The following is a 25,382-nucleotide window of genomic DNA, read 5'->3' on the forward strand; positions in this document are numbered from 1 at the left end:
GTCAGAGTGGTCTGACCAAACTGGCTACGGGGAAGAAGAGCACACACGCATTGGACTTTTGAACCAACCAAACAAACACACACACACACACACACACACACGGTCACAAACACATTCACATGGACTGAAAGTCGCATATACATACACGCACTGTCGTGCACCTAACACACATTGTATTGTATCAATTTTATGAATGTCATGTGATATCTTTCAATAAATGGCTTGGAGGTCTTTTTTGAAGCTCAGGCTTCTGGGATGAGCCTCCTTACAAGTTAAACAAGATCGTCTCGTCTGGCTTCCTTCTTATTTAATGATAATTATGTTAAGATGTTAAGGGTTTAAACTTAACACTCGCTTAACACTATGTATAGGAAAATAATGCAGCCAGCTGTCACTGACAATGGTATAAACTATGTTTAGGTGAACTTCCACAACCTACTGCAGTTATTCTACATTGACCTGCAGCCGGAGCCGACTGAGACTGGCCGCCTGGGAGTGCTTTAGGACGGGAGAGGCTCCCGCTGCTCCTTCCTTACAGTAACTGCAGAACAATATGTGCCTTCAAGTCTGTCGCCAAAACACCAGAAAAGTCTCTAATAACTCCAGTAAAGGTCGCTAGATGTGTAGCTAGTCGCTTTTAACAAAAAAAAGTCTCCAGATTTAGCGAGAAAGTCGCCAAGTTGGCAACAGTGTCTGAATGAAACCAAAGCAGCTGTGGGAGGAGTTTACAGCACAGTGCTGCAATGCCAGAGACGCTCGATTAGCAGCTGAAGACAGCAGGAGAGGAAACTGCAAAGAAAATAAAATAATCGCACCCTTTTATTTTTATCATCGTTGAAAACTCAGATCGTAATTGAGATAAAAATCCGATTAATCGCCCAGACCTACAAACTGATTGAATCTGAAAAGATCTTTCTGAGTGAAAGAGACAGACATGTACAGCGTGAAGCATCTGTTCATCAGCTTCTCTGCTGCCATCAGAGTCTTTACACTCCACACAGAGAGATGGAACCAGACTTGGACCAGACTCTAAATCCAGCATAGAGAGGATGAGTGAATGTGGTGATGAAGGTGTGGAGGTGCATCAGGGAGTCAGAGGAGACTCTGTAGAAGGACAGAGAGCCAGCAGGACAGTCCACATACACTGCTACTCTGTTAGAGACTGAGGAGGAGGAGGAGGAGGAGGAGATGGTTGTTTCACTGTTATTGTGCCTGACAGTGTAGCCTTCACCATCACAGCATCTCAGCCTCCAGGACTGATCATTATATCCAAACACAGACTCTCTGGTGTCTCCTCTCCTGCTGATTTCTCTGTAACTCACTGCTATCTCAACGACTCCTCTCCACTCCACTTCCCAGTAGCAGCGACCAGTCAGAACATTTTCACACAGCAGCTGAGGACACCAGCCTGTAAATCTGTCTGGATGATCAGGATATGACTGAAGCTCCTCCACACGCGTCACCTTCCTGTTGTTATCAGACAGTTTGAGCTTTCTGTTCACTGTGTTGACGTCGAAGGTGAGTGGACAGGAATCTGATGGAGAGAACAAACACAATCCAGCTGCACTTATTGATCTATTGACACTTTGATGGGACGGATAAATGCGTGATGGGACAGTGTGAAGATGGTTGAATGTGATGAATCCAGTGAAAAACACACTTACACTTCCCCAGACCTGGTCTCAACCATGCTTCTCCAGCAGGCTCCACCCTGAAAGGAGGAGGGGGGTTAGAGCATGCTAACATGGACATGACTTGTCTCTCATACACACTTTGTTCTACACTGAGAAAGAAGATGTCCAACATGTGGACACGTCCACCTGAGTGGAGCGTCTCCAGACTAGAAGGAGCAGAATCAGGAAGCTGATTGGTCCACACCCCCACCAACACTGCTGTGTGGAAGTCCCAGTTTCTTCTTCCAACCATCTTCTGCTTTTCATCTCTTCACAGATGAAGAAATCTGCAGGAACTCCTGATCTAACCCAGAGCTGCAGTCTGATCCATCAGCTTCTGATCAATAATATCCTGCAGAGCCCATTGGCTCAGATTCTTTCTTGTGACTGGGAAATGTTAACGGGACTTCTTTTCCTGCACAAGCCAACAGGACCCCGTCATCTGCGTCATTTGCCCTCCAGTACCACTGTGAGAAATCTTGGAGTCATTCTTGACCAGGATTTGTCCTTTAGCTCACATTTAAATAGGTTTCTAGAATCGCCTTCTTCCACCTGCGTAATACTGCAAAAATTAGGAGCATCTTGTCTCAGAAAGATGCAGAAAAATTAGTCCATGCCTTTATTACTTCCAGACTGGATTACTGCAATTCCTTATTTATGGGTTGTCCCAAATATGCCCTGAAAAGTCTCCAGCTGATCCAAAATGCTGCAGCGAGGGTTCTGATGAGGACTAGCAGGAGAGATCATGTTTCACCAGTTTTAGCCTCTCTACACTGGCTCCCTGTTAAATCAGGGATAAACTTTAAAATTCTTCTCCTCACATATAAAGCTCTCCATAACCAAGGTCCATTGTACATAAAAGATCTTATAGTTCCATATATTCCAAATAGAGCACTTGGCTCTCAGACTGCAGGTTTACTGGTGGTTTCCAGAGTCTCAAAGAGTACTATGGGAGGAAGGGCCTTTAGCTATCAGGCTCCTCTCTTATGGAACCAGCTCCAACCGTGGGTTCAGGAGGCAGACTCCCTCCACACCTTTAAGATCGAGCTGAAAACCTTCCTTTTCCATGATTCTTATAGTTAGGATATGAGCATCTCCTGAGTTGGAGTCTGCATGTACGGGACCTAACTGTCCAGGTTATGCTCATTGCTCTTATAGTTATGGGTAGTCTAGCCATCCATTACTTATGTAGCAATGGGGATGTTACCTGATGCACTGAGAAGTATCTTGCTCTAGTTCTCTAATATATTAATGTATAAATTTATGCCAATATTGTCATCTCTAACCTATTTCTCCTTTTTACCGCAGGTCTTCCTGAATAAGTGCAGTTGTACATGTTGATCTGTCTTTCCTGTCCTCTCCACCCCAACCAGTCGAGGCAGATGGCTGCCCTCCCTGAGCCGGGTTCTGCCGGAGGTTTTCTTCCTGCTAAAAGGGAGTTTTTTCCTTCCCACTGTCGCCGCGTGCAGCTCAGGATGGGGGATTGGATCGAAGTCATTACTCCATGCCCTGTGACAACATTTTTGTGAAGTGGCGCTATACACCCCCACCCCCACCCAACATGCACCATCAACTGAGTAGACTTCTTTTAAATATGTCTTTCAGCTTCATTACAACATTACTTTCTTTGTGAATCATTACCTGGTAAGTGGAGATGCCAACATTTATGTAAACACAACAACATCAGTCGTTTCAGGAAACGCTGATGCAGTAAGAGCAGCTGGGACTCTGCCCACAGTGTCACAACTAGATATTATTAACTAGATAGAACTAATAGTTCAAGTGGAGTGCTGCTACACCTGAGCACAGGTTTTCCATTGGAGGCTCAGCTTAATTTTTGGAAGGTTGTTGTTCAAACAGCTGCCAGTAATGTGATCCTTATGTTGTCCTACTTTCTGTTGTAGTTTGTAGCAGAGCAATGTGCTGCAGTTTGGATGAGAAGACACTGCGTGGTGGGACTGTTAGAAGTTAAAACCTGCTTGCAGACTAAATGATGAAGGACTGTTGCTCTCAATACAGAAATATTTCACACTGCAGGAACCATTCTGAGTGATTCCTTGTCCCTACAAGGTCCTGAGTCCTGCGTTTGATCCATAATAGACCATTTTCATAATTTCTGCAAACATCCCTCCAACAGTTTGTCTGCATAGTGTTTCCTCTTTGAACACAAATAATTTTTAAATTGCAGTGAAATGGCTCATGTAGAAATTGACTTCAAGAAGCTGAAGAAAAGATAATTATCAGGGGACATTCACACAAAGGTAGTCCGGGGGACTTGGAACAATTTGCCATTTTCGTTGTGTTTATTTTTAAACTGGACTTCACTAATTGTGACGCTGTGGGCAGAGTCCCGGCTGCTCTTACTGGATAACTCAAGCGAACCAAACCTCCTGGACAACATCATGTAGTTAAAACAGCTGTTCTCTATGGTGTGGAACTCCGGCAGAAAATATGTTTTGGAGGTAAAAAGATTAAATATGATGGTATGTATGCATGTGGATATTTATTTAGTGCAGGCGGGTTCTTTCTCCTATATAAACAGACATGGAGAAGCTGCATTCAGCTTCTATTCTCCACATGTCTGAAAGAAACTCCCAGAAAGCCTAAGATCAGCTGGAACATCCAGATGAAAGACCCTCCTGTTCTCAGCTGCCTTTCTTATTTAAAAGTCCAAATCTGCTGTATTATTTCAAACTTGATTTTATTTTAAACTTGATCATGTTTAATAGTTTCCATCTGATGTTCTTTCTCCTTCCTTTCTCTCTTATTTCTTGCTCCTGCAGATGTTCTTCTTCAAGACCATCTACTAATATTTTATGTTTCTGCTGTGTGTAGAAGGAAAAAACAACTCCTGTATGCGATGATTAATCTAACACTCATATCCATCATGAAGCACACAGACAGACTGAATGAAGGACAGAGAAACATCTACAGATCTTCCTCCTCCATCAGAAATGGTGTGGCTTCAGCGCCCTCTCCATACCGGAGTTTGCATGGATCCTTCAGTGCAGCCATCAGCAGCTTCACTCCTGACTCTCCTGGATGGTTGTAACTCAGGTCCAGATGTTTCAGATGGGAGGGATTGGAGGTCAAAGCTGAGGCCAGAGAAGAACAACCTTGCTCTGTGATCAGACATCCTGACAGGCTGCAGAAAACACAAAAAATTAGAGAGACTTGCAGTGAAAGAACTGGACCCGTTTAACAAAAACAAATTGACATTAGACTTTTGCTGCTTCCGAGTTTCAGTTTCCATGCAGACCAAACTATGTAGATATGATGGCAAAACATTCCACAGTGTGGTTGCAACAATCATACTGTTAAAATACTGCTTTTCCTTCCTGAACTGCGTGTTTGTGTTCTTGTTCTGCACCAAGTAAATGATTACATGTTTTACTGTTGCCTGCCAATCCACCTAATGGCTGTTTCATGTTGTATTCAAATCCCTGTGTGCAGTCACTACCTGTGGATCGGCTCTACTCACCACACCCCTCTTTCCTGCCTGCTAATTGGACAGTTGCCTGACCCATCAACAACGCTGCAGCAATATTAGAGGGAGATTTAAACCGGCTGCAGCTGTGGACTCATTAGCAGTACGGAAGCTGAAGCTGAACAGAAATTGGCGCTTAGTTTCCTTTTGGAGATAATTATTATAAATAAACCTTTTCCAGAGCCTTTTGGCCAAACACAAATATACTTTATTAATTATATAACCTGAAGGACAGAAAAGTTAGGCACGCGGGCAACCGTCTATGAGGAGGAGAGGAGTCTGTCAGGGAGGGGAGGTGAAAATTACTCAAAATATATTGTGAACGGTCGCTTTATGGCAGGATCGGGGGGAGGGGGGGGGGGGGGGGGGGTGGAGTGAGGATAGTATGGAGGAGGAGGGTGAAGAGGATTCTGGAATACAGAGAAAGCGAGTGTTAAGTCAGGGCAGTGATTCTGAGGAAGTGAATGTAAGGCAGCAAGCTATCCGTAGGAAAACAGACCTAGAAGGGCTGAAAGTGCTTGTGAAGTTCAAGGAAGGCCACGACATAAGGGTGGTAGGGCCGGTGGCGCTCTCTCAGTTTTTGCATGACAAACTTGGTGAGGTAGTAAGAACCAGAGTGCATTCAGATGGTGACTTGATGATAGTATGTAAAAATGCAGCTCAGCAGGAGAAAGCGCTAAAGTTGGCGAGCGTTTGTAAAAAGCAAGTGCTGACTGTAATTAAAAGGAGGGGGGCCGGAGAGATTTGCAGGTGGGTTATATATGGTATCCCCCTAGATGAGGATCTTTGCAAACCTAAAGAGAGCATTCGGGGTGGGCGTGTGGTGAACCTAAAGAGACTTAAGGCATGGAGGGCTGGAGTTAAAGTTGACAGTCTGTCTGTTCTAGTGGAATTCCAAGAGGAAACGCTTCCTAAATTCGTTACAGTTGGATACCTAAATTACAGTGTGAGGCTGTATGCTCCGCCACCATTGTGCTGCTTCAAATGCCAGAAATATGGCCACATAGCTGCTTACTGCAAAGGCATTCAAACATGTGGGAGATGTGGGGGTGAACACGATTACGGGGAATGTGGAGCCGGAGTCCAAGAGAAATGTGTCAACTGCGGGGGGCCGCATAGTGTCGGCCACAGAGAGTGTGCGGCCAGAAAGAGAGCAGCTGAAATCCAGCATATCAGAATGGAGGAGAAGCTGTCTTATGCTGAGGCAGCGAAGCGGGTACGAACTGAGCCCAGCACAATGAGCCGGGCACCGAGAGCAGAGAATAGCTCAGTTATTGATGAGGACTCGATGTTCGTTAAAAAGAGAGACTTCCTATATTTTATCGTTGAAGTTCTAAATGTACATGCCAAGCCAAACACAGGTCCGAAAAGACCGCTATTGTGGTCTAAAGCGCAGCAAGGCACCTGGGTTTTAAAGATGTTAAGTGGGAGAGTGTTTATGAAGAGCTTCAGAAGAGAGATGAAGCTGTGAGGGCAGCCTCCTGATCACAGTCATCTTCGCAAATGTCAGCCTCGCCCCTGATAACTAAGGCCTAAACATTTATTTTCTGCAATGGAATGCTAGAAGCCTGATAGCAAACGGCCAAGAGCTTAAGAGATTTATATCCGACCTAGAGACGGACCCTGAAATTATATGTATTGTTGAGACTTGGCTAAAACCACAGTTGAATTTTGTTTTAAATGGGTATGTATGTGAGCGGAGTGATAGAGCTGATAGTAGTGGGGGTGGATGTGCTACTTTTATTAAAGAGGGGATCCCTTACAGAGTATTGGGTAAGGGTGTTGGTGATCCATTGGAGTATCTGGTGGTTGAAGTTTGGTGTAAAACGGGTAGCCTAGTGGTAGTAAATTTCTACAATCCTTGTAAAAAACTGGATATTATGACTTTAGAGTCGATTGAAGGCCAAGATAATAGAGAGATAATGTGGTTTGGGGACTTTAATTCGCACAGTTTTTTGTGGGGTGGTAATAGAACAGATCACAATGGATTAGTTTTAGAGGATCTTATGGACAGGAAAGAACTGATCTGTATGAATGATGGGTCCCCTACTAGAGTGGGCCTGTCTGTGCAGTCAGTGCTGGATTAAACTTTGGTGTCTCAGTCTCTTGCAGATAAAATAGTATGGGAAGTTTATAGTGAGTCTACTATTGGCAGTGATCACTATCCTATTATGTGTAAGCTTGGCAGCAGGGACTACAGAATTGCCCCTACATTATCTGAAAGATGGAATTTTAAAAAAGCTGACTGGACTATGTTTAAATTTTTAAGTGATAGAAATATGAGCCAAGTTGCAATAATAGATGATGTGGAGGCTTTTAGCGATAATGTTTGTGCTGCGATTTTTGATGCTGCAAAAGCATGTATTGGAGAGTCAAGATCAGGAGGCAAGAAGCGAAAGATGGTCCCGTGGTGGACAGATGAGTGTTCACGAGTAATAAATAACAGAAATAAGGTTCTTAAGGATTTTAAGATTAATCTGAATTTTCATAAGTATTTGGAGTACAAAAGGGAGCAAGCTATAGCGAGAAAAACTATTAGGAGAGTTAAAAAGGAGTATTGGCATAATTATTGTAACACGATTGGGAGGCAAACCCTGATAAATGACGTATGGAGAGTTGTTAAGAAAATGAGTGGGGTGCAGCAATCTTGGAGCTATCCAGTTCTAAAGAGGGGGGAGAGTGTAGCAGTAAAAGATGAAGATAAAGCAACGCTAATGGTCAGAGCTTTTGCTAAGGTTCATAGCAGTGATAACTTGACTCAGGGGGAAAAGTTGGGAAGGGAGGCAACGAGAAACCAGTATCAGCATCTTCTGAATAACGTAGAAAACACAGGCGACAGTATGAATATTCAGTTCTCTCTGGGTGAGTTGAAAAAGGCTATAAACAAGGCAAAGGTCACAGCCACAGGAGAAGATAGGGTTAGCTATGCCATGCTGAAGCATCTTAGTAATGGTGCCCTTAACACTCTTTTGGAGCTTTATAATAAAGTATGGGATCAGGGGAAAATCCCAAGAAGCTGGAAGTTGGCTGTGATTATCCCGATTAGGAAACCAGGGAAAGACGCCACAGTGGCCTCGAATTACAGACCAATTGCATTAACATCGCATCTTGGCAAGGTTATGGAAAGAATGATTGTAGAAAGAATAAATTTTTATGTTGAATCCCGCAATTTACTATCTCCATTTCAAAGTGGATTCAGAAAAGGGAGATCAACTATGGATCCAGTCATCAAGCTTGAGAGTGACATAAGGAAAGCCCAAGTATGTAAAGATGTGGTGGCTGCTGTTTTCTTCGACGTGGAAAAAGCTTATGATATGCTTTGGAAGGATGGTGTGCTAATTAAAATTCGGATGCTCGGCTTAGATGGTAGAATGTTCAGCTGGATCAAAGACTTCCTTAGCAACAGAATGATCCAAGTGAGTATAAATAGTAGTCTCTCTGAAACCCTGTTTGTAGAAAATGGCGTGCCCCAAGGAAGCGTAATTTCTCCCATTTTATTTTTAATAATGATAAACGATATTTATGACTCATTGGATTGTTCTATTGGCAAGTCGCTATTTGCGGACGACGGTGCTCTTTGGAAAAGGGGGAAAAATATCCAATATACAGTTAAAAGCTTACAAAAGGCTATAGACACTGTTGAAGCATGGGCAGGAAAATTGGGGTTTAGGTTTTCTGTGGAAAAAACCAAGGTAGTGTTTTTCTCATATAAAAAAAATTGAGGAAAATCTTAAATTTAAACTTTACGGCCAAGATCTGGAGAGGGTAAGCTGTATTAGATTCCTGGGGATGCACTTTGATTCTAAGCTCACCTGGCGTAGTCATATTGAAAAAGTGGTGAATAAGTGTAAAAAAGTTGTTAACATAATAAGATGCTTGTGCAGCAAGGATTGGGGAGCAAACATGATTTCTATGAAAAGGCTATATAATGGATTAATCAGGTCTGTTGTTGACTATGGGTGTCTGGCCTATGGGTCTGCAGCAAGGTCTGAACTGAAGAAGTTAGATGTAATCCAGAGTACTGCGCTCAGGCTGTGTTCAGGAGCAATGAGAACGTCCCCAGTAAGTGCACTTCAGGTTGAGGTGGGTGAAATGCCTTTTGAGTTGAGGCGCCTTCAACTGTCATTGTCATACTATGTCCACCTGAAAGGGCATAAGGAAGATCATCCAACTAAGAATGTCCTCACTCCTACATGGGAGCATGGAAAAGCTAAAAAAGCCTTCTTTGGTGCTTGTGTACAGGGAAAAGCGGAGGCAGCTGGTGTTGCAAACGTTGACCTTAGTCCGTCAGTTGTTTATCCCCCACACCCCCCATGGTTACTGCCTGTTCCAGGGGCTGACACAGCCCTACATGGGAAAATCAAGTACTATAAAGAAAATAGTGGTCAGTTAGCGATGAGGTATGTAGATAACTACTATGGGTACGTTCAAATTTTTACTGATGGGTCAAAGCAACCAGACACAGGGAGAGTGGCAGTAGCGTATGTGATTCCTGAATTCAATATTAAGTTCTCTGCAAGAGTGACTGATCATCTGTCTGTGTGCTCAGCAGAGCTTATAGCAATAATATTGGCTTTACAGTGGGTGGAGCGAATCAAACCATTAAGAACTGTCATATGCTCAGATTCATTGTCAGCGCTAGAAGACATCAAATCGGGTAACACAAGTGAAAGGTATGACCTTATTTGTGAAATTTTGGTTCTGCTTCAGGGTATTCAAGGTGGAGGGTCACATGTCCAATTTGTCTGGGTACCGGCTCATGTGGGCCTGCCTGGAAATGAGCTGGCAGATTAGGCAGCTAAACAAGCCCTAAGTACAAACTCTATTTCTGTTCATTGTAAAATTGCAAAATCAGAGGCCAAATCAATAATCAAGAGTAAAGTCAAGACATTATGGCAAATTAAATGGGACACACATGACAAGGGCAGAGAACTGCACAGTGTCAGCCCCCAGGTGGGGTCAGGTCGCCAAGGGGGAAGGTGCAGGAGAGAGGAGGTAATTTTGTTAAGGCTGCGAATTGGGCATACAGGATTAAACAAAACCTTACATTTAATAGGGAAGCACGGGACGGGAAACTGTGACACTTGCAATGTATGTGAAACAGTGGAGCATGTGATAATGAACTGCAGAAAATACAACGATGAGAGACGCCTCACTAAGAGGAAAATAGTGGATTCTGGGGAGACCTTTAGCTTGAGAAATATTTTAACCAAACCATCAGATCACATTACAGTGAAATACCTATTCCAGTTTCTTAAAAACACAGGGCTTTACAAAAGGATATAGTCAGTTTTTTTTTTTTTTTTTTTTAAATAGCTTGGAAGCTATCTTTCTTAAGCTGTAAGCTATAAAGATGATTGTTCACAATAAACTGGGAGGGTGGCGGTAGTGCGCAAAGCCAGTTCGCATCCGCCGTTAAAAGCCAAACGAAGAAGAAGAAGAAGACTCATTAGCAACGGTTTGGCACAGACAGTCGGCCCTAGGCTTGCAATCTGTGGGGTTTGAGTGTGTTGTTGGTGTTGGTGGTGGTGATTTGAGTAGATTTTGTTTGGTTAGTAATTTGAGTAGATTTTGTTTGGTTAGTAGTTTTTGTTCCTATGTTTAAAAACTGCTTGGTTTTGTGAATCTTCCAGAAGTGTTAAAACTGGTTGGTTTTGTATTCTGTTTATTTCTTTTGCTCAGTAGTTTTTTGTTTTTTTTTGTTTTCATAACCAAAGTAAAGCCCTTTTTGGCTTTCTTTCTGTTATATATGTAAATTGTATTTTAAAGCCCTTTTGGCTCCTCTTTCTGTTGCATTTATAAACAGTGTTTTGTTAAAGTTTCTGTTTCACACATTTTTGTCCCTTGTTTTCTTTTCTTTTTGTACTGGATGGTTTTCGTTTTGTAGCTGTCCTTTCTTTATGCAGCTACACTTAGCCCAACACTCGTAATATTGCCACCTCTTTGTTCCCATCTCCACTTGTAACAACTAATTCTCAGAAATTCACATGTTAACAGCTGTCCACAGTTCTCATTTGTTACGCCTCACATTCCCATACAGAGTTGGGACATAATATGTTTAAGTTTGTGTTTTTCTGGATTTCTCTGTGATTTATTTATTTTTTTACAATTTCTGTGTTATTTTATGTTAGACTGAAAAGATCTGTATTTTTCCCTTTTCATATTTCTGGTCAAGTTTCATCAAGAAATTTAGAGAAATGTCTTCAAATAAACCAGCAGCAAAAAAGACACGTGTTTATTTACATATGAACTGGGATGAGAGAGAAGCCAGTAATGAGAAAGATTTTACACACTCAGTGTGATGAATCCTGACCTGAGAGTTTCCAGTTTCCAGTTTGGACTTTTCAGTCCACTAGACAACTTCTTTACTCCTGAATCCTGCAGGTTGTTGTTACTCAGGTCCAGTTCTGTCAGACTGGAGGACGGGGAGCTGAGAACTGAGCACAGATCTTCACAGCTTCTCTCTGAGAGACCACAAACACTCAACCTGGAGAGAAAGAGGAAAATCATGAGGAAAGTTTTGAGGCCATTAAAAAAAAAAAAAAAAGGCGCCATTTTGGGGACCATCTTCACCATTTTCTTTACTGCACATTTGTTCAAACTCATCCTAGGTATTTTTTTCGTACTGACACCAAAATTTATCAAGATGCTCAGATGATGATGATGAAAAGTTGTGCGAAACATTTACAGAATACAATGTGTGTAGGAGGGGCATGGCCATATTGTTGCATCGCAGAGAATAGACTTGAAGCTGAAACATATAAAAACACGAGAGCAGCAGAGAAACTGACCTGAGACTTTCCAGGTTACAATGTGGACTCTGCAGACCATCACACAGCTTCTTCACTCCTGAGTCTTTGATGCTCAGGTCCAGTTTTTTCAGTCTGGAGGACTGGGAGCTGAGAACTGAGGACAGAGCTGAACATCCTCCATCTGATAGGGAACAGCTGCTCAGTCTGGAGAGGAAATAGACAAGCAGTAATGTGTTCCATGATGTCCACTAAAAGCAGCGTCAGTATGCTTCTACACATCCTGCTATATATGTACTTACAGAGCTTTGTTGGAGGCTTTGACCACTGGCAGCAGCCTCAGAAGAACCTCCTCTGAAGGAGAGTATTTCTGCAGGTCAAACACATCCAGATCTTCTTCTGATGACAGTAAGATGAAGCTCAGAGCTGACCACTGAGCAGGAGATAGTTTATCTGTGGAGAAACATCCTGATCTCAGGGACTGTTGGACCTCCTCCACTAGAGAACCATCATTCAGTTCCTTCAGACAGTGGAACAGATTGATGCTTCTCTCTGCAGACACATTCTTATTTATCTTCTTTTTGATGTACTGAACTGTTCTCTGATTGGTCTGTGAGCTCCTTCCTGTCTGTGTCATCAGGCCTCGTAGGAGTCTCTGATTGGTCTCCAGTGAAAGACCGAGGAGGAAGCGGAGGAACAAGTCCAGGTGTCCATTTGGACTCTGTAAGGCCTCGTCTACAGCACTCTGATGAAAATGTTTTAGCTCATCTCTGAATAATTTAAACTCCTTCTGTCTGAACAGATTGACTCCAGACTTGATGAAGGTCCGACGGACATGAAGAGCAGCCAGAAACTCCTGAACACTTAGATGGACGAAGCTGAACACCTTCTCTTCCTGCTGGTACAGTCCTTTCTCCTCTTTAAAGATCTGTGTGAAGACTCCTGAGTACACAGAGGCTTCTGTGATATCGATGCCACACTCTGTCAGGTCTGCTTCATAGAAGATCAAGTTTCCTTTCTGCAGCTGATCAAAAGCCAGTTTTCCCAGAGACTCAATCATCTTCCTGCTCTCTGGACTCCAGACTGGATCTGTCTCAGCTCCTCCATCATACTTGACCTTCTTGACTTTGGTCTGAACCACCAGGAAGCGGGTGTACATCTCAGTCAGGGTCTTGGGCAGCTCTCCTCCCTCTCTGGTTTTCAGCTCATCCTCCAGAACTGTAGCAAGGATCCAGCAGAAGACCGGGATGTGGCACATGATGTGGAGGCTTTGTGATGTCTTGATGTGGGAGATGATCCTGCTGGCCTGCTCCTCATCTCTGAATCTCTTCCTGAAGTACTCCTCCTTCTGTGGGTCAGTGAACCCTCTGACCTCTGTCACCATGCCAACACAGTCAGGAGGGATCTGATTGGCTGCTGCAGGTCGTGTGGTTATCCAGAGGCGAGCAGATGGAAGCAGTTTCCCCCTGATGAGGTTAGTCAGCAGCACATCCACTGAGGTGGACTCTGTAACATCACTCAGGATCTCATCATTGTGGAAGTCCAGAGGAAGTCGACACTCATCCAGACCGTCAAAGATGAAGACGACCTGGAAGTCTTCAAAGCTGCAGATTCCTGCTTCTTTAGTTTCAGTAAAGAAGTGATGAACAAGTCCCACCAAGCTGAACTTTCTCTCTTTCAGCACATTCAGCTCTCTGAAAGTCAGTGGAAATGTCAACTGGGTGTCCTGGTTGGCTTTGTCTTCAGCCCAGTCCAGAGTGAACTTCTGTGTTAAGACAGTTTTCCCGATGCCAGCCACTCCCTTTGTCATCACTGTTCTGATTGGTTCATCTCTTCCAGGTGGGGGTTTAAAGATGTCTTCTGGTCTGATGGTTGTTTCTGGTCTGTCTGCTTTCCTGGATGCTGCTTCAATCTGTCTGACCTCATGTTCATCATTGACCTCTGCAGCCCCTCCCTCTGTGATGTAGAGCTCTGTGTAGATCTCATTCAGAAGGGTTTGCTTTCCTGCTTTAGCGATCCCCTCAAACACACACTGGAACTTCTTCTTCAGAGAAGATTTTAGTTTACGGCCACAAACTGAAGCCAGAAGTTCTGAATGAAAAGCAGAAATCAGACGAGTCAGTAAAGATTTCAAGCCTCTGAAGAAGGAGGATGTGAACATGTGATGTTCCATGTGTTGAGACGTTAGTAAATGTTTCATTTATCAGCAGCTTCAATCTTTAGAGAAATCCTCTTACTGCTCTGCAGACGCTCAGCCAGCTCCTCCTGCTTCATTCTCCTCAGGAAGTCCACTGTGATCTTCACTAATGCCTCTCTGCTTCTCTTCCTCTGCTCTTCATCCTCACCCTCCAACACTGAGCATTCTGGGTAATCTGGACTCAGAAGCTTCTGGATCTTCTTCAGCTCCTTCTTCACAAAAGTGATGATGTTGTCCTCCAGCAGCTGGAAGAGAAAACCACATGAAGGACACAGTCAGACTGAAAGCATGGAGCCAAACATCAGATCCATGTTGGACACGCTGACAATCCACTGGTCTACAAAGTGCAGCGTGGAGATGAGTGTGAACAGAAGAGATGGAGAAGTAGTTGTTGTACATGTACACACCATAAATATGGAGTCCAGCTGTGTCTGATGCTGCTGGGCAGACTGACCACTGGGAAGCTCTGAGCTCTGCTGCTCCACTCTGTAAGGACATCAGGACCTTTATTGTCATTGCATCAACGTCACCATGGCAACAGCATTTTGTTGGCACTCGGCAGTAAAAACAGCAACATACATATTGAATGAAATGGACATTAAATCTAAAACACAGCAACAGAAGAATGAAAATAAAAGAGAGGAATAAAAGCTGAGGTGGGCCAGAGGAAGACGGAGCAGATCAAGTATGATGTTGGCAGTTCAGTGAGGATTAAGAGGGAGAGTGGGGGAGTGAGGGGGGAGAGGGTTGATGGAGGAAACAGCTCTGTGGGGAAAAGCTGTTTGCCAATCTGGAGGTTGTGGTTTTTAAATGTCTGAATCTTGTCCTTGGTGGAAGGGGAACAAAGTGAGTGTGTGCAGGGTGGGTCTTGTCTCTGAAGATGGACCATGCCGTCCTCTGTGGTCAGAGTGCAGCTCCTATGATCCTCTGTGCTGCCTTCACCACATGGGACAGATCTGTTTTGTGGCGTGCAGCTTGCATAGCACACAGTACAGCCCTGACAAAGGATGCTTTCTGTTGTTGGTGAGGAGATGAAGTGCTAAACCGGCTTGCCTCATCTTCCTCAGGAAGAAGAGTCTTTGCTGAGCTCTCTGCATTAGATGGGAGCTGTTAATCCACCAGGTTAGGTCTTTGCTTATGTGGGTCCCAAGAAACTTAACAGATTCAGGTCTTTCCAGCTCCTCTCCCTTGATGAACATTGGTTGCTGAATCGTCCTACTTGTCCTTCTAAAATCCACAACAAGGTCTCTGGTTATGGTTGTGTTGAGAGTCAGATTGTTGTCTGCACACCACTCGACCAGGTGCTGGACCTCCTGCTGTAGGAGGTCTCATCGTTGTTGCTGATGCTTCCAGCCACTGTACTATTTAATTCAATTCAATTCAACTTTATTTATATATCGTCAAATCATGACAATGCCATCTGAAGACGCTTTACAGACAGGAAAAAACAAAAACATAATGAAAGCCAATTTATAATAGCCTATATGAGGAAACCAACAGATTGAGTTGGAGTCCAACTCATGGAATAAGAGAATAGAATAAGAGGGTAAGAGAGAGAGATAAAGAGAAAGAAGCTCAGTGTATCAGGGAATGTCCCTCAGCAGTCTAAACCTATAGCAGCATAACTAAGGGATGCTAACCATCCCTAGCTATAGGAATTATCAAAAAGATAAGTCTTCAGCCTAGTCTTAAAGATGGGGAGGGTGTCTGCTTCCCTAACACTAACTGGGAGCTTATTCCATAAGAGAAGGGCCTGATAACCAAAGGCTCTGCCTCCTGCTCGGCTCTTTGAGACTTTAGGAACTGGAGAAATATTATCTCTCCTGCTGGTTCTGGTCAGGACTCTGGCTGCAGAATTCTGGATCAGCTGAAGGCTTTTCAGGGCATATTTAGGACAGTCCAGTAATAGAGAGTTACAGTAATCTAGTCTCGAAGTAACAAAAGCGTGAACCAGTTTTTCTGCATCACTCTGAGACAGAATGACCCTAATTTTGGCTATATTACGTATGTAACCTGTGGGTTTTTCTATAAACAGGTTTTGCATATTTTCTTTGTTTGGTTGTAATTTTATTTATATATATTGTTAATGGATGTTTATTTGATTTGTAAATGTGAGTTGTTTGTTTTCTAATTACCTTAAATGTTACATGAAAATGTGGGCAACAATGGGTGATGGGAGAGACAATCTAACTTTATATGTTGTTCGTTTACTATTGGTTCCCCCGAAAACTATCAGGACCTTATTGGTGCAGGGGCAGGAAAATCACGCTCCGGTCGGAACAGGTGGAGAGAAGAAGAAACTGCTCACTCTCTCAAACTTTCTACCGTCTATGGCTGCGGTGTTCCGCCACAACGAGAAGCAGGAAACCGAGTAATATCAGACGTTCTGCAACCCGATGATGCGTTGGACCTGCTCTTAATCAGCCCGACAGGAGAGAAAGGGCGGTAAGCTGAAACAGCTGACTTTTCAATGGACATCTACATGCTTACAACTGGAGGAATGGGGCCGCGTAGTTGCTGATGAGGTCGTACAGCAGCCGTTTGCTTCGCGGACTGTGAACGTCTGGCTGAGGGTACTCCAACCCTCTGGAAACAGCGAAAGGAGCGCCTGACTTCGTTTGTGGAAAAAAGCGAAACCAAACAACTGCGCCTTCATACAGGACTGTGATGGCGTGAGTAAACACGCCCGGTTTTGATCGCATCGTTTTTCTTTTTTTTTTTTTTTCTTTCTGTTCACTGGTGGGCCGACTGGCGCCCCCATCTCAGGCCTGCTACGATCACCATAGGTGCCGGCTATTTTCTTTTGGCTATTTTACTTGTCATGTGGTTATAAAGTGGGCCCGCTACAGTTATGTGTTTTGCTAATGCTACTCAGGTCATGATGTTACAACCCATTGTTCATTAAACGGGGGCATCTTGTTATAAGCCATTAGTGGTATGTTCTTTATTTTAATAGTCACACAGTCATACATAAATAGTAGAGGTATTTACGGTATAATTGTTAAAGGTATTCAGGAAACCCAGGACACTGTTTATAAGTCCTAAAGGCCAAAACAGTGTTACATAATTGGAGGCACCGCTGGGATTCTGTGTGACTGATCAGTATAAGTAAAAGTAATTATGGCTTATCCTTTAAACCCCCAGTTACTGTCAGAACTTGAACAGTGGTGTACTGAACTAGGAGTAAATCCCACAAATGCTTTTGTTTTGAGTGATGTATCTGCAGATATCATCATTGGTGATGTTGAAGAAACCATTGAAACTGTAAAAGTGTTCGGGCGAGGACGCCTCAGAGGTAAAAAGTTTATCTCTCAACTCTCAACTCATTACTGGGGATGTAATGTTATGTGAATGCCGCCATGGTATCGACCCCACTAGGGCACCCCCTGAAATTTTTCCAACTAATGGTGGAACATCGTGGAAGTTGTCATTTTTCACCACTGCGTCAAGCTCATCAGATGAGTTTTCACAAAAGTTGCTCAAGCTTCTAGAAAATGAAGGGAAATCCCAAAATGATCTTCAGTTCCTACTTGATAATGACACTACAGCTAAGAAGGATGATTCCCCTTCCTCTATTATTCGCGCTGTATTAGAGCTTTTGGAAAAAAAACTATCCACCCTAACCCTCAAGAGAACAACGCATTTCGCAGATTGCGAATTTTTTCAGGAGTACTGCCCACTCCAGCAAGGGAGGAGACCCTGGAAAACTGAATGGAGCAGGCACAGCTCATGATGGATGAATGTGATTGCTCTTGGAGGGAGAAAAGAAAAAGAATAGTGGAAAGTTTAAAGGGGCCTGCTCTTGAGATAATACAGGCTGTAAGATGCAATGATCCTGATGCACGTCCGGAAGATTATCTAGTGGCCTTGGAGAATGTATTTGGGATCTCTGAATCAGGGGAAGACCTATATTTTGCCAGTAGATCCATGCACCAAAAACGTGGAGAGCGCCTCTCAGACTTCCTGGGGAGGTTGGAAAAAGCTCTTACCAAGGCAGTCCAGAGAGGGGGCCTTCTACCTAGTAGGAAAGATAGAGCAAGGGTGGAACAGCTGCTTAGGGGTGCAGTTGATTCTGACATATTGCTATTACAGCTACATTTGAAAGAGAGGTTGAGTAACCCTCGCTCTTTTATGAACCTGTTGAGTGAGATCAGATCAGAAGAGGATCAGAGGTTAGCCAGGCCAAACCTGACTCCGAGCATTCGCTAGGTATGTGCCACAGAGGAAAACGTAGTTAAATCCTCTCAGATTAAAGATTTACAGGCTAAGGTACAGCAATTGACAATGAAAGACCAAGTATCTCATCAGCTCAACTGGGAAGTTTTGCCAACCTCGTTACCTAAAGCAGATCCAGAGATGTCAGCTTTAAAAGAACAAGTAACAAGTCTGCAAAATCAGTTAAGACAGAGATCCGTGCCACAAAGTCCTTCCGAGGCATTTGCAGCAAATAAAAAAAGATTCAGGCAGAAGCCAAACCCAGGCAAAGATGAGGTGAAACTGTCAAAAGATGGACAGGATATTTTTTGCTACCATTGTGGAGAAGATGGCCACATAGCTAGCAAGTGCGCTGGCTCTGAAAACTCATCCAAAATTATCAGTAAACTGATTCGAAATATGCAACATCTGCAAAGGAGCCAAAGAGGACTTTCAGGTCACAGAGAGCAGGGTGGCCATGTCACCAGAAGTGCAGCTGGGTCACGTGAATCAACACATATTCCACAGGGTTTGATAGGGAAACCAACAGTAGGTAAAGTGATAATTGAGGGCCAGACATGTGATGCACTCATGGACAGTGGGTTTACTGTTTCCATTATCTTTGAGGGGTGGTACTTACAGCACCTGTCCCATATTCCCCTCGAGCCTATTTCTAGTTTAGACCTCTGGGGTTTGGGTCAGACTAGTTACCCCTATAAGGGTTTCATTGCTGTGGAGATTCAGTTCCCTGAAGACCTGGAACGTAGTGAGCCTGTGGTCATACTAGCTCTTGTCTGTCCAGATGCAAATGGCCCAGACCAAATGTCGGTTATTATTGGCACAAATGCTAGGGCATGTCATAGTCAGTCATGAGCCTAGCATTCAGACAGATGACAGGGGCAACCAATTAGCTCAGACCTTGAGAGTGTGCCCCCAAATTTCACAAGAGCCTGTGGCTGTTTTAAAGTGGGCTGGGCCGGGGCCGCTGATGCTGCCTCCGGGTTGTGAGCGTTCAGCCAGCTGTAAAGTGTCATCTAAAGAGCCACTTGTAAAGAGCATCCTCATGGAGACTCCATCACTGGGAGCACTTCCAGCAGGAGTGTTAATACCACCTTGTGTCCTACTCTCCACAGATATGAACACTAACCGATTTTCGGTGGTGTTAAAAAATGAATCTGTCAAACCAAAGCGGATTCCTAAGGGAACAGTTATAGCACATGTTCATAAGGTCGATATAGTTACCCAGTCACAGCAGACGGAGATGTCTATTAGACAACTTGAGCCGTCTGTATTCAACTTTGAAAACTCCCCCATCTCTGCAGTCTGGAAAGATAGACTTTCCCGAAAGCTGGCTGCAAGGCCTGGAGTTTTCTCCATGTCAAAGTGGGAAGTTGGTCTGGCGAAAGGGGTTGAACATCATATCAGGCTTAAAGACCCACGCCCATTTCGAGAAAGGGTAAGGCGGCTCGCACCAGCTGATATCAATGATGTCAGACGTCACTTGCAGGAGCTCTTGGCAGCTGGTGTAATGTCAATGCGAAAACCATACCTGACCAATATGATGATGATGCCTTGGAGTGCTTAACTGGAAGTTGCTGGTTTTCAGTTTTGGACCTCCGCAGTGGTTATTACCAAATTGCCATGGCAGAGGAGGACAAGGAGAAAACTGCCTTTGTCTGTCCATTAGGGTTTTACCAGTTCGAGCGCATGCCCCAGGGTATTACAGGAGCCCCAGCTACTTTCCAACGACTTATGGAAAAGGCTGTGGGAGACATGAACTTGTTGCAATGTCTAGTCTATTTGGACGACCTGATTGTGTTTGGTCGCTCCCTGGAAGAACATGAAGAACGTCTGTTGAAAGTTCTTGACCGATTAGAAGAATGTGGTTTGAAACTGTCCATTGACAAATGCCAGTGTTGCTTACCACAAGTCAAATATGTGGGACACATTTTGTCAGAAGCCGACATCGCTACGGACCCAGATAAAATCAAGGTGGTAGCCCTACTGACTTAAAGTCACTGCAGTCCTTTTTGGGGTTCTGTGGCTACTACAGTAAGTTCATAGCTAACTATTCCGCCATAGTTTGCCCACTAACTGATCTGACCAAGGGATACCCCCTTGGACTGTGGCCTGCTCTGAAGCTTCCATTTTCTCACCCATGTCCCCGTGCTGTCTTTTGCTGATCCCACCAAGCCCTACATACTCCATGTAGACGCCAGTATGGATGGGCTTGGGGCCGTCCTCAACCAGGAGTACCCAGAAGGTTTACGTCCAGTGGCCTTTGCTCGCCGAAAACTATGCCCATCAGAGAAAAACTACCCCATCCATCAGCTTGAGGTTTTGGCACTCAAGTGGGCTGTGGTAGATAAGTTTCACGACTATCTGTATGGTGCCCAATTCATGGTGAGAACTGACAACAATCCGCTTACCTATATCCTGACCACCGCAAAGTTGAACGCCACTGGCCACCAGTGGCTTGCTGCCCTAACCACTTATGATTTCGACATTCAGTATAAGCCTGGCAGAGACAATGTGGATGCCGAGTGGTTGTCAAGGAATGCTTTAGAGGTTGACCAGGGGTGGAAGAACATCCCACAGTCAGAGGTAAAGGCTCTGTGCCGGCAGGTTTGTGTTTTGCAGTTACCAGGGTCCCATACTCGTCTCATTGATCAGTTGGGAGCCTCCCCCCAGGCCATTCCTAGAGTTTACTCCTTCTTATCCCAGTTGAAGGCAAGTGACTTGGAACAGATGAGTCAAGAGCAAATAAGTAGAGCACAAGATCTTGATCCAGCTATTGGTAAGGCAAAGCTGGCCGTTAAATTGGGAAACTGGCCTGTCCCTAGCATGAGCAGTGTTCCTGACTATGCTTTACTTTACCGTGAAATAAATTTTTGATAAAAGGCAGCACTTTGCACAGAAGGGTGGTGAGACCCGAAGGGGGACAAGTATTGCAGCTAGTCCTCCCTAGTGACCTTTGTTTGACAGTTTTGAGGTCACTGCATGATGAGTCTGGCCATTTGGGAGTCGACCGCATCAGTGAGCTGGTAAAGGGACGGTTTTACTGGCAAAAGATGATGGCTGACATTTCTCAGGACATCCAGAACTGTGGTAGGTGTATTGCCCGGAAATCCATACCTCACAGGGCAGCACCTCATCAGCAGATCACGAGTAGTGGTCCTTTGGATCTAGTGTGTATCGACTTCTTATCAATAGAGCCTGATACAAGGGGGGCTGCCAACATTTTAGTGGTAACAGACCATTTCACTCGTTATGCACAAGCCTATGTTACCAAAGACCAGAAAGCAGCGACTGCCAGGATACATTCTGACCAGGGCCGTGACTTTGAGAGTCGCCTGATTAAAGAGCTCCTGGGAATTCTGGGAATTAAAAAGTCAAGGACAACTCCTTACCACCCCCAGGGTGACCCACAGCCAGAGCGGTTTAACCGCAGACTTTTGTCAATGTTGGGAACACTCAGCTCCAGCCAGAAACAGAAGTGAAGTCAGCACGTCAGTTTGCTAGTGCACGCTTGCAATTGCACCCAGAGCACTGCCACTGGCTACTCTCCTTACTTCCCAATGTTTGGCCGTGAAGCAAAACAGTCCTAAAGGGCAAAACAGTGTTACACGTAAATGAACGAAGGCTGTTTTAGTAACCTGCTTAATATGTGGGCCAAAGGACAGGTCAGAGTCAAATATTACTCCAAGGTTTCTCACTGCTATCATCTGCAGACTTTACTATGGTGTTGGAGGAATGGATGGAGAAGTTCCAGTCCTGGATAAAGAGGGCCAGACCCAGAACACACCCCTGTGGCCTGTTGGTGAGGAAGTCAATGATCCATATGCAGAGTGAGGTGAGGAGACCAAGGCTGATGAGTTTCTGGACCAGTTTATGGGAGATTACAGTCTTGGAGGCGGAGCTGGAATCCACAAAGAGCATCCTGATGTAGCTGTCTGGTGGTCCAGGTGCTTCTGGGCTGTGTGGAGTGTGATGGAGATGCATCCTCTGTAGATCTGTTTGCTCTGTATGCAAACTGAGGACTGTCCAGGTCTGCAGGGATGCTGCTGTTGATGTGAGCCAGTATGAGCCTCTCAAAGCGTTTCATAATGACCAGGATGAGGCCAACAGGACAATCATCATGAAGGCATGTGATGGAGGGCTGTTTAGGCACAGGAATAATGGTGGTGGATATGAAGCAGGAGGGAACTGCAGCTTGTTGCAGGGAGAGGTTAAAGATGGAGGTAAAGACCCCCGCTAGCTGGTCAGCACAGGTTTTCAGCACACAGCCTGAAAGTCCATCTGGTCCAGTTGCTTTATTGATGTTAATCCTTAGTGTGGATCTCACCTGATGGTTCTGAAGGACAAATGACTGTTTGTCCTGTTTGGAGTGGAAGCTCCCACCATTTCCATCCCATAATGCTGTTTATCAGAACATCCAAAGCATGAAGTGTGTCAGGAAGGTCCCTCTCATACCTGGCCAGGTTGGTGTTGTCCTTCCAGTCATGAAGGATTTGATGCCCTTCCACATGCCCCGGGGGTCCTTGTTTCCAAAGTCCCCCTCAGTCCGCTGCCTGTACCTGCCTTTTGCCTCTCTGACACTCTTTGCCAGGCTCTTCTGGGAGGTCATAAAGGTCAGCATATCTCCTGGCCTACAAGCAGCCTCTCTCACCTTCATCACGAAGCTCCCACTCTCATTAAAGCAGCTTTCTGGTTTGGGAAGATCTGGACTGTTTTAGTGGGCAGTAGCTCCACTGTGGAAAAGCTGATGTCATCCAAAGCAGCAGAGGTGTGCTCCTCCAAGCCAGATCCTTGAGAGAAAACCTCCCAATCTGTGCTCTCAAAGCAGTCCTGTAGAGATACGGTGGCCTTCTTGGTCCAGACCCCTACGGTCTAGTTTTGCTTTGTTTCTGCACACTACAGGTCTGGAAGATGGAATCAGTATCAGAGAGATGTGCTCTCTGTGCTGAGGTGCCCTGGAGCAAGGCAGCCACAGCCAGGATGTGCTTGGATGAGACTGGTTAGACTGGGCAGCTCCCAGTAGAAATGTGTTTGATGTTGGAGTTTTTCACCAAGTAAAAGTTTGCTTTGTTGTGACTGCAGGTCACTTAGTAAGTGAGCTTCAGGGAATGTGCAGAACTTGTGGAAAGGTCCAGAATGTGAGGAGGAAAAACTGACGTTTGCTTCTACGTTCCACAGATGAGAAAGCTGAATTCTGGAGATGCTGTTTCCTGCACTGAGACAGAGTCTTCCTGCTTATTCTCAGCTCACAGGAAATATCCCATAAAACTGCTTATTATAAGAGCTTTATCTGGATATTTCACCTGGAAATACTGAAGATATCCGTACTAATATATAGATCCGTATATCCGGAATAATACTCTGGTATTATTGATGTGAAACACAAGCTGGAATAAAACCAAATTGATGCAACATTTACACACAGCTCACCTCTCTGGATCCGATTTAAACTCAAGAAAAAATTCCTTCGACTTGTTGCTCTTAAAGGACAAACAGCTGGGTGCTGATCCAGGTCCTGATCCAGGTCTAGGTTCTGGTCCTGGTCCAGGTTGATTCCTGTGAATAAAGATGGTTTCATGGTTTCACAGCTGAATCCTGAAATTGAACATTTAGTTTGATGAAGACTCTGGAGGACAAATCAGATCCATCACATGACAAACATGATGCTGCAGATTCGTCTCAGACGTCCAGAAATGATTCAACAGAAACTGGTTTTCATCTGGAACCTGATCCAGAACCTCCACTGGACTCTGATACTCACTGCTGGTCTGAGCTGAAACCAATAAGTTTATCCATCGGCCGGTCGCTCTTCATGGACACACAGCTGGGCTCAGGTCCAGGTCCAGGTCCAGGTCCAGGTCCAGGCTGGTTCCTGTGAATCCAGATGTTTGCTGATGTGAGTTTTTATGATTTCTGAGAAGAGTCATGGAGAGTTAGAGATGGATATCTGACCTCTGAGTGGTTTTAGGTGGAGGGACTCCCTCCTCTCTGTCCTGATCCATGATGCTGGATTCACATTGGCTCACACACACTTTCTACCTCCACCTGCAGAGGAAACACACATTGGCTCACACACACTTTCTACCTCCACCTGCAGAGGAAACACACATCATTCAGCTGAAGCCCTCCTCTCCATCATCTCCTCCTCTGATTGGCTCAGAGTCAGATTGATTCATTTCTCCTTTATTTCAGCAGATAAAAGTCTCAGTTAGATGAGAAAAATCTTTTTTAAGAGTGATCTGGCCAAGAAATGCAGAACAATCCCAAGTCCATGATGTAGCAGACAGCAAACAGAGATCAACTATCCAAACACAACAAGACAAAGGCAGCAGCCAACGTCGGCTAAATGAAACCCAGCCTGGATGTTTAAAAACACTCACATTGACCAGTGGAGTTTTCTTCTTCCAATCTACTTCAGTTCTCTCACACAGACATGTTATTTCTATACAAGTGTTGATTACAAGGACAAAATACAACATCATACATGAAGAAATGCAGAGATGAAAAAAATGGGGGCAATTAAACATGTTCTCATCATTGAGCTTAAATATTGATCATTGATCAACACTGACTGTTCATTAAATGTTGGAAATAAAATGTCTGGAATCATTTCCCTGAGATTCAGGTGACATTTTCAGCTGGATTTAGTTGACAAACTGTTCAAGTATTTACTTTCCTGTCATAAACTAAATGTAAAATATCAGAAAGATGGATTATGATCAAGGAGAAAAGTTTCAGTGTGGAACTTAATAATCCTGAAAAACTGTCCGACTCCTGTTACTGTAAAACTAAAACTAAGCTCAGAGTTCACGCTGCTCCCCACAGCCGCATTCTCCATCCATTACACATCAACTGGAAACCAGTTTGATCCCAGGACTCACATTTAAACAGGACAAGTATCAGCCTGGTTCTGGTCTGAGTCCAGGTCAGAGTCCAGGTCAGAGTCCATGTCTGAGTCCAGGTCAGAGTCCAGGTCAGAGTCCAGGTCAGAGACCAGGTCTGAGTCCAGGTCTGAGACCAGGTCAGAGTCCAGGATTTGTGGTCTGGTTTCTGGTTTTTAACGT

General features: G+C 44.4%; 1 protein-coding gene across 1 annotated transcript; it reads right to left on the minus strand.

The window, feature by feature from the left end:
* Positions 1-986: 986 nt before the first annotated feature.
* LOC306759982 (uncharacterized protein) lies at positions 987-24,320 on the minus strand (the record flags this gene model as incomplete). The annotated part of the gene is made up of 18 exons (XM_079245728.1): positions 987-1,534; positions 1,665-1,711; positions 4,657-4,818; positions 11,474-11,647; positions 11,952-12,116; positions 12,212-14,000; positions 14,147-14,351; positions 14,514-14,592; positions 16,597-16,692; positions 19,219-19,320; positions 19,448-19,496; positions 19,578-19,696; positions 21,842-21,904; positions 22,335-22,558; positions 22,646-22,719; positions 22,774-22,949; positions 24,080-24,190; positions 24,271-24,320. The coding sequence occupies 18 exons, from the start codon at positions 24,318-24,320 to the stop codon at positions 987-989; spliced, it is 4,233 nt and encodes a 1,410-aa protein (XP_079101854.1).
* Positions 24,321-25,382: the final 1,062 nt, after the last annotated feature.

This window comes from Telmatherina bonti (genome assembly GCF_933228915.1).
Source record: "Telmatherina bonti genome assembly, chromosome: 8".
NCBI lineage: Eukaryota > Metazoa > Chordata > Actinopteri > Atheriniformes > Telmatherinidae > Telmatherina > Telmatherina bonti.